The sequence below is a fragment of the Diadema antillarum genome, unplaced genomic scaffold (assembly GCF_040938485.1).
Source record: "Diadema antillarum isolate AM-2024a unplaced genomic scaffold, OU_Dant_1.0 seq00000809_RagTag, whole genome shotgun sequence".
Taxonomy (NCBI): Eukaryota; Metazoa; Echinodermata; class Echinoidea; order Diadematoida; family Diadematidae; genus Diadema; species Diadema antillarum.
The window spans coordinates 413806-424267 of record NW_027271689.1 but is presented as its reverse complement, the minus strand read 5'-3'; the positions used below and the strand labels follow the sequence as shown (position 1 = coordinate 424267).

At 38.0% G+C, this 10462-nt stretch overlaps 1 protein-coding gene across 1 annotated transcript; it reads right to left on the bottom strand.

Moving 5' to 3' along the window:
• Nucleotides 1–772: 772 nt before the first annotated feature.
• Nucleotides 773–8043, bottom strand: LOC139739605 (monocarboxylate transporter 9-like). The gene is made up of 6 exons (XM_071650206.1): nucleotides 7896–8043; nucleotides 5151–5447; nucleotides 3852–4193; nucleotides 2731–2958; nucleotides 2035–2175; nucleotides 773–975 (listed from the first exon to the last, which is right to left on the bottom strand). The coding sequence occupies exons 1-6, from the start codon at nucleotides 8041–8043 to the stop codon at nucleotides 773–775; spliced, it is 1359 nt and encodes a 452-aa protein (XP_071506307.1).
• Between the last annotated feature and the right edge of the window lie 2419 nt (nucleotides 8044–10462).

The window sequence follows — 10462 nt, the reverse complement described above, 5'->3', positions numbered from 1 at the left end:
TGGGTTTTTTTAAACTTGAAAATGCGATGGCCCTTACATTCTAAAATCTTAAGCCTTTCCAGTGATGATTTCTGAGCTGGGTACTAGGCATAGTAGCGTTCTGCACCACCTTTTCCTTCGAAGAATATCACAATTAGCATTATTCGACGTAATGTAACCTCTTCTTTTATAGGAGCAATGAATGCACTTATGGTAATTTACGTGTGACACGTCGTCTGCTGCTGTTAGATTGGTCCATTCTACGACATCAGTAAAACCTTCGCCGATTTTTCCCGAATTCATCCGAAGTGCTTTCATTACTGCAGACATCGTACGAATTTTTCTCTTTGCTCTTGTTGCATTCCCCTTTGTGGAAGGATCAAAAGTCTGACATTTTGTCGTTTCCAAGATTCTAGCAAAAATACAACATATAAATTTGTGCCAAATTGCAATTTTCTCTGAATTTTCACTCTAACAGATCTTAATCAATGTGACAGAAAAGTGTTTAAAATCACCACAGAACATTGCAATCGATATATCGCTTTATAATCAGTATAACAGTCTACATATTATACAGATTAAAATCTCTGAAGGCACTAGTAAAGAGAGAGGGGGAGGGGAGGGAGACCAGAGGATTCGACAGATGTAAAGTGACATTTTTAATACTATTTTGTCTTAGAGTATTTTTGTCTAATCAATAAATGCAATTCGCGGTTATGCTGAGTAATATTTCGATAAAAAGCAAATGCAGTGTGAATCCACTTTTTATGTTTTGCTCGTCGACGAGGCTGGATCAGTGTCTGTACTTTTGACTTCCTCTGCCGGAATTCCCGCACGACTTTGCCGATGTCTCTCCATGAACACGTAGCGATACGGAGCGACGAACTTCTGATGTATAAATTGGCGCCGTCATCAGCAGTACTACCACGACCCCGTAGAGGGCGACAAACGCGATGAGCGCACTGCTGTAGGATCCTAACCAGTCAATGCTCTGGCCTATAGTACAAAAAGCAAAAGTTGCTGGATTATAAATCGTAATGAACGTCTTATTAGCAAAACAAACACACAAATAGATAAAATCATCGTCTGCCAAAACTATGACAGAAATGATGTTCAAAATCAATGACTGCATGTACAGGGAACATGTCAAGAGTATGCATTTACTCGGGACAAACTTTGGTTAGATGTATTTGTATATCCTGTTATGTTATATGAATGCTTAATAATGATTAATAATGCTAATAAGAATAAGTTCGAGCCTCTCCAAATATCCCGAAACAGAAATTCTATGATGCTTCCCAAATAACTTGACGCTTGAGGTTCACTTTGCTGTGAAATAATCGTCAGGCTGTAATTGCGTTCTTTTTTTAACATTCCTCTCATCTATTCATTTTTTCAAAAAATAGTTTTAAACAGTCTTTCTGTTGGCCTAGGACACAAAGGTTCAATGTCTTGCTTTTATGTGGACATCTAACGAGCAGATCCGAACATTATTGATTATCTATCATTATCAAAATGTAGGCCTATTTCTGAGTTCAGATGAAAGGTTACTTATTGCTGATAAACAGAGGATGATAATGTTTCTCAGATATCCCTCCGCGCTCCTGACTACATGAATCATCCAAAATGTCAAATGACACAAAATAAAAACAAAACAAAACAAAACAAATTACCCGTTTCGGGGCAAACAGGATGATAGTGAATGGAAGGCCATGACATTTGTCAATATTTCAAACTAGCATGTTAGTCCAAACGAATCTCTTAATACGTCTTTAACCTGAAGAGTCGTTCCACACTACATGAAGCATAGCCCTTTCATCACTAACCACCGATAGAATGCTAAGTGAGTGAAATTGAACATACGAAATAAAATATACCTCGTGAAAAAGACCTGCACCGATGACTTGGAAAGTTGCAGTCGTGGTATAGCGTTTATATTTCTTTACTTTTTGCTGGTATACTTTGTACCACGTATCGCCTTTTGTTCGATGGAAATAAAGAAATTGGAAATGAATTGAAATCGAATTGGAATTGGGATGTTGTATTTAGACTTACCACTCAGCGAACTTAGGAGAAAGCCCAGTCCATTGCACGTTGCGATGATTGGCCAAGCGCCCTTCCCTCGCTCCGGGTCAAAGAAGCGATGGCTTATGGTGTACGTTAGACACGACGACATACCCAGCAGCACACCGATTACTCGAAAGACAGACAGAATTTGGACGTGGTGATAATTTTAAGGTGGTCACTTTGATAGTCAATAACACCTTTAGTGTGAAGAGTTAGCATCATAAAGTAGACCGGCCATGCGTATGGATATCGTCACTGGTCTTTGGAAACACAATCCCTTTTATTTACGTAATGCCGATGTAAAGTACCTGTCCAAGTTTCCATAAGCCGTTATGGGCATGTCCCGATTTAACCGCACGAACGATCCCAACACGTATCGAGTCGTTAACAGCGCACCGCGCCGGGGTTAGTCCCGATGCTCTTTTTGCTTCTCGTGCAATTATGGGGTTCAACGTACAATGGATTACGGTTGATTCAATTACAACAAGAAGTCTATATCTACTGATGGTGACAACAGTGATAATGACAATGAATACAGTTATGATAGCAATAATGTTATCTGTATAGAGTGGTATCATTGATATAATTGATATAACTGATTTAGTTGTTGATAAAGTTAATAAAAAAACTTTGGAAATGACGTTTTTTCGCTTTACATTCAGCATCTTGGGTTGATATAGTTACCTCTTCCAATGATGTAAAGTAGAACAGTTGATCTGACGAAGATAAAAGACATCATAACCCCACAGTTGACCAAAGCGATGATGATCATGAGGAAGAGAGTAGGGAAAGGGAGCAGCTCGGCACCAAACGACAGAAGTAGTTTACCGGCCATCGAAAAGGCACCCATCAACGTGAGCAGCCGGGATCCCACGGTTTCATTGATACCCAGCGACACCAACAAACTCATACCTGAATAAACCAAAACGTCATCAATTCCGAAAGTTCGTTGAATGTGCCTTCTTTTCTTTTTCGGACTGACGAATCTTATTTCATTTTTCGGCCAAACGTAACTCTGGAATAACGAACCATAAAGTATTTCATTTCTGGGTTAACGAATATTATTACATTTTCGGACCTTCCAAATAACGCCACAAAATTTTCAGACTAGCGAAGCCTAAACTACTTAATTTTCGGATCAACGAGCATGCAGGTATAGGGAATTTGTCTGTTTTTGGAATAACGAACATTCGCAATATCGAAGCCTATTTCATTTTAGAATTAACGATTATGAACGTATAGCGTATTCGCCTATTTCGGAATAATGAAACCTTCTGAATAACGAGCATGACTTAATCTTCGGATTAACGGATTTTCGGAATATCGAACATCACCATAAGAAACGCATATATGATTGCATTAAATATTATTGCTATAGTGTTATCTCTTGTGGATACACGGCCTAAGAATGACCTGGACTTGACTTGGAATTACTTTTGAGGCTGTTAAAAGAACTGCTTGTAACTCATGACTTTATTTGACACAATATCAGCCAGGCTTTGGAGAATGTAGATAGGATTTCAACATTTTTACCACATAAAACATCTCGCAATAGACACCTCTGTCCATTACGTACCACTATAAAACAACAAAGAAATAAGTGTGGAAAGATGGTGTGATTCCTCTTTATTTTGTGTGTCAACCAACGCGAGAAGACAAATACATATAGTGACAAATTCCTCACCAGACTGACATAATAGAAGTAATCTCCTGCTCCAGTGATCATCACAGCCACGGATATCATCCATACCTCTGGACAGCGAATAACTTCACAAATGCTTGTTAAAGGCCAGTCTTTGCCAAACTGTTCCCGTCATCCTGACACATGTTCTCGCTGTCAAGTTTAACTCCCTGCTCTGCTCCATCGACAAGACCCTCTCCGAAACTGTTGTCTTCACTCGCCACTTCCTCTGGGGGAGACTTGCGGTCATCGTCGACTACATCGACTATTGTTACCAATTCTTGCTGTTCTGAAGATGTCATCGTTTGATCGCCTCGATGGTCGCCTTCTCTCTGTCTTGGCTCGCTGAAGGTGAGAGAGCAGGGCAAGCCCACGCCGAACATTAGAGCAGCAAGAATGCGCATGGTCACCCGCCATCCGTAGCGCTTGATGAAGGGGTTCACGAATGGGGCATATACAAACATGCCTGAAAAAAAAAAGGCACAGCCATATCACAAAATCTATTTCAACTAATAAGCCAGTTCGGAGTTCCACTCTGCGCATGAGCAGAAAAAAGGTCATTCGGACCAACAGGCACGTTGGTCTTTAAAGTCACTGGGATAAGCGTCTGTGATGTATTATTATGTATAATGATTATTCATGTGTATAATCTTATAAATGCTGCTTGCCAGCACATCCACCTAACAGCAAAAGTGGTATTTGGCAATATCGATAGAAAGAGGTTGTTCTTACATTCAATGTAAGATAATGAAATGGATGCTTTCCCAAGTGTTAATTGACGGATCATTCTGGCCATCTGGTCTATGCGAGTTCATTCTTTGTTTAAGCAGGATTGATGAATACCATAAATCGTTGCGTAAAGCTTATGCATTATGTCGCTCTGAAAACGAGTGAAGAGCCCCTTAACCGACTGAGAAAAAAAGAAAGGTCATTCGGACCAATGTGCCCATGAGCTAACTCCGAACTGGCTTATTGGCAATCATCACAGAATCACAAAATCTAGTCGTCTTGTCAATCATAAAGGCATCTCAAGAGACTGCACCAACCAGGTGATTATTCATTTTCATATATTTATCAATGAAGATTATGTGTATTCACTTACGCACACTGATTATATTAAACATAGGACAGACAAAAATCTAATTATCCTGTATTCTTACCATATGGTGATTGCCAGAAATTTGTTCTCTTAAACTGGGGCAACTTAACAAAATTCTTGTCTGATGGTATCCTCTTTTGAGAAGACCCAAAACAGTTGAAGGCTCCAAAGGTTTATTGCTCTCTTAATGATGTTATCATACAGAGGCTCACAGCCGTGTAAATCGTCAAGCAAAACATAAAAAGTGACCGCGAAGATTTACAAGGAAAGTTAAGTTTTCAAAGAATATAAACAATCAAATAAATTAAGAAAACAAGAACTAACCGGCATTGCTCCCAGCGAGAGCGAGGCTCAAGGCGCGGACACTGTGTTTGGAAGGAAAATACGCACTCAGTAGAGTCACAGGAGCCAGTGAAAAAATGCAGACCCCAGATCCAAACATTACGCTGTATGTGGCAAACATGGGTGGCAAAGTGGACATCAGGGAGGTAAGAACAAGTCCGGCCGTGGCCAAGAGGATACCGATGAGGCAAACATGGTGATGTCCGAATCTTTCGACCAGGAGGTTGAAAGGAAGAGCCAGGAGTACTGCAAAGGAATGAGCGATGCTTCCAACCCATCCTGGAATGAAGTTGTGCCAAAGAGTCAACAGCCATGTATCCTGTTCACCACACCCTCCAAAAATCACGGAATCTATCCCTGAATATCTTGTCGGTGTCAGTTAAATACTTGTTTGTTTGTTTTTTTGCACCCCATGCCCCGTAGACAAGGTAAAGTTTCAACGTTCAATTTCAAAACGTCAAGTGAAGGTGCTTGTTGGTGAGATATGGAAAGGTTATTCCAAAGTTTTGGGCCCATAATGTGAAAATGCATGCACGATCCCCCCTCCCATATTCACCTGTTATGTAGGATTTGTGAGTTAGACGAACGGATATTGTGCTGAGTCTTTAAAAAAATTAAGGGTGTTTTGGAGCAAATCTGTGTAATGTAAGGTAGACAAAGAGGAGGATCTTATATAGGTATATAAGTGTATCACGCGTATGACTATACCTATACAGGGAGCCAATGGAAGGACAAAAGTATAACGGGGTAATGGCATGAAATTTTATCTGAATTCTTAGTGTAAGTAAGTAATCTAGAATGCCAATTCTGGATACGGTGCAATTTACTAACTAACTTCTTTTTGTGGGAAGTTACAAAACAAATAATAAATTGCTGAAATTCACACGGAAAAACATAAATCAAGGCATGTATCAATATTTACGACTCTTCAACAGCTGATGTAGTTATGTATATCGGAATTGAACCCAGACATTGCGATAATGAAATCTTATACAGGTGGGATACATCTGAACAATGTTCTTTAATGATGTCTATAAGCTATCTCACGATTTGCCAATGTTATTTGTTCTCACTGAATGACTTTCCAGCGTGTGTCAACCTAGTATTATACATTGTACGTCATTCACATTCAGTCATGATGTCGAGTTTTATACGTGTGTATTATCAACCAATTAATAATATTACATTTTTTTTTTCGTCCAGAGAGTACAATAAAAAAGAAAAATATCAGGTAACAAAATATCAATCTGTTAAATATGTGTGGGTTTTTGTTGTTGTTGTTGTTGTGTGTGTGTGTGTTTTTTTTTTTGGGGGGGTTAACAGTAAGCAACAAAAACAAACAAACAAATATGAAAACAAGGTAAAAGTCTTTTAATGCTTTTTTTTTTACCAGTAAATTTTCTGCTCATACCAATGAGAGTTACAGTTGGAACAACTGGGTGTTTACTGATACGACAGTAACAGGTCGGACCGGTAGAAAAAGAAAAATGGTTAGTGTGCAGCCCTGGACATCAGATGGTTTATCCGTTCAATGTCATGCCCAAGATGAGTTGCATGAATACGGAATGAGATTGTACTATAGCTGCATGAATGATCGGAAATTTCATGAAAATCGGGCAGGATACGAAAGTAACAGAATGTAAAAATCCCACACCAACACCAACTGAACACCATACTATTTCAACAGCCAAAAAGTTGACAAAAAGTGAAAGTGAAAAAAAAAGAAATTATACAGCAGTTACGTATATTTATTTTATTCATATATCATTTTATACGTTGCATTATAGCCCCCACGATAATATTCCTCTGAGTTCCGCCCCCACCCCCTTGGCAGTTGCTTGGGGCGAAATGAGGTATTATGATTATATAGGTACATGTGATATCACCTGCGTACAAGAGTCCTTTTGGTAGACAAAGTCGAAACTGGACTTTGGCTAGAGGGTTGATACATAATTATAGTATGGTCACTTTGAAAGGTTGTCATGGTTGTATCGTACGATGTGTACAGCCATTCTCACTAATATGAACAATCCGTTGTAGTACATATGTATACCACCTCATGGTGGATTAATGTCGCACAATATCTTGTGTTTACTATTAATCGTATCCGGGCAATTACCACCAGAAAGCAATTACCCCCCGGCTAAATACTGCTAGTGGTAAGGTGAGAGTAAAGATTAGGGTTAGGGTTAGGTTTAGGGTAAGGAGTTTGGGTTAGGGTTAGGATTAGGTTCAGGATTAGGATTAGGATTAGGATTAGGATTAGGGCCAGGGGAAGGGTCCGGGGTAATTGCCCGGGGGGTAATTGCCCAAGACCCACTATTAATATATCTTGTCCTTTCGTGAAACCGACTACTTCAGTAGCTTTAGTTGATTATGATCATGCTGTGGACACAGAGTATAAACTTCAAATAAAGAGGAAAAACTGTATCTCCAGGCCATGCAATCAATATACTTGCAATTTATGTACTGATTTCTACTTATGATGTATAGCAGTCACTCATATTCTAAATTCATGTGTTTTGTTATGTGGAAAGGTGTTAACAAATAAAATTAAATTTTGAATGTTTAAGTTTTGTTTTTTCTTATATATTATGTTCTATTATTTGACTATAATTATTTCCATCATATCTATCCATCTATCCATTTATCTACCCTCCTCTTCGCATATTTATCTATCATGAATGTACTATAGTCTATTTGTCTATAGCATGCTAATATACGAACCTGTCAGAGTTGCGCTGGAGTTAAACTCGTCCTGGAATTCGACGAAGAAATCCCCAAAGGAAAAGACAACTCCGAATACGACGAGGAGGACGCAAAATGACGTGATAACGACCACCCAACCCCAATGTCGATGACAGTTAGCATTCATGATGCTTCTAAATTAAAGGGACTGTACAGTACTGGTTGAGGTGGGGATTCAGGTTCATAACATTCCTAAGTGAGATAATGAGAAACCTCTTATGAAATATGAAAGAGCATGTAATAAACGTTTATTTGATGAAAATTGGTTTTCAAATGGCTGAGATATCCAAAAAAGCGATAATGATAAAAGGCGACAGGCCACGCCTTTTATTAGAATCTCTTTGTTTCATCTTTTTTTGGGGGGGATATCTCAGCCATTTCAAAACCGATTTTCATCAAATAAACTTTTGATACCCCTTAGAATTGCATGCTCTTTGACATCTCATAGAGTGGTTTCTGAATATCTCGCAAAACGTTAAAAGCTAAATCCTCACCTCAACCAGAACTTTACACACCCTTTAAACTGATTTTGCTGGAAAGTTGGAAACTTTGACAACTCCAAAACGATAATGACTTGGTCAGACGAGTTACGACAGGGATCGCATTGCACTTTGGTCGTGAAGACCATCATGCAGTTATAGGCGATAAAAAACCAACAACAAAAGGAAAACTAACCTTATGCTAAAAAGTCAAAGGGCAAACGTGGCTTCACATGTGAAGTTTCCTGTGGACGCTAACGGACGAGGCACAGCGTTTTATCCATATTGATAGAATTTACTGTTAACTATAGGCTTACATAGATTTGACATGCAACGTCAACACAAAATCGGTTATGCGCATATCTTAACACTGCAAATTGCCATAGGAGTCGTTTACTGTATGTCTCTTCAAATTGTTATATTTTCATTGTGAGGGATAAAAATAGATTGGATGCATAAGGCGGTTAAGCAAACACATCATTATTAATGTTTTTAAACTGGTGTACTACATACTAACATTCTTCCACTCGTTATGATGAATCGTTAAATAAGTACATTTTTATGACAAATTAATAACTTTCCTTGTACATGTAATGAAAATAGATAACAAACAAGCACACAAACAGCGAGACAGATGCAAGAAGTTACTAAATAAATACATTTACAAAGTCAGATGAGTCCCCTCTCCACTGACAAGAATGACAGTAAATTCTATACCCCCCCCCCAAAAAAAAAGAAATATTCTGATAATGATCAAACCCATAGATAAAATAATAACGAAATAATATTGCCAACAACCAACAGAGACACACATCCATATTTATTATACAATAAGCATAACTACATTGATTATCCCTTATTATATCTTTTTAGAATAAGATCAAACAAAGACATTAGTAAATCCTCCACTACCCCACCCCTGCATTCTTTTCTCCTTCTTTTGTGTGTAAATCCTATAGAGAATAATTCTTAGTTGTTTGTCATGAGCAAAGGGCTATCATCTCATCAAGCATAATTTTGTATGTTTATTGTAAGAGCCCCTGCAACAGTTTCAGTTTCATCTATAGCAATATGTTATGAAAGAGAAAATGCAAAGGCTTACTGTATTTTGAATCTAAATCATTGTTAATTTATTTTTTTTTGGGGGGGGCGCTGCGGGAGATGATATTTCAATTCATGTAGAAAATTTATGTAAATTAATGTATTTTCGTTTGTAGGCGTATGTTAACATTGCTGAAAAAGGTTGCAGATAGATTGAAATGGAAAATTGAAAATGAAGGTTTTATTTCATCATCACATGATATAAAAGATCATACGTATACTAAGTATATGTCTGTGTTTGTGTGTGAGTGTGTTGCGAATTATATTCAATTCCGTTCAAAGCATAGAATCTAATACACATATCAATTCCAATCAGTCCCCGCAATCAGTCTTTATACAATGCTCAGTAGGGGCTCTAAAAACAGACTACACGTTTTCATTAACAAAAGCACGATTTACGTAATTTCGCCAATGAACATAAAAGGGCTCTTTAACTTTTGAAATAAGCAGACAAACGCAACAGTGAAGTCACCTCAATATATACGATTGTCATAGAGAAGAATTAGAAACAAATATTGATAGTCCCCCTCCCAGTGAAATTATCATTTGTTAGGTATAGCACTGATACAATCTGTTTATTTTGATTCAGAAATATGAAAAACTTGTCAGGTGCTGGCTCTGTAAAAAGTTGCAATCAAGTTCGTTAACAGTTGTAATCAAACTCGCAAACAGTTTTCCATGTCGTTATTTGTCGTAAAGTTGAACATGTTCAAAATTTCTTTGCGAAAAGAAAAACTGTTTGCGACAATGAAAACTGATAAGTGTCAGGGCGTGGCCGGTCAAGTAATTTTTATTTCTATTTTTATTTCAGCAATATGCACAATGCCTATATATATTCTCGCATCCAGTGTCTCTACCGCTCATCTTTTATCTGAGCAGGGATGTCAAAAAGTGATTAGGCCTACCATCATAAGAAAATTATCATCCTCAGAGAATGGCATGATCATTATGCAATCAGACATGGAT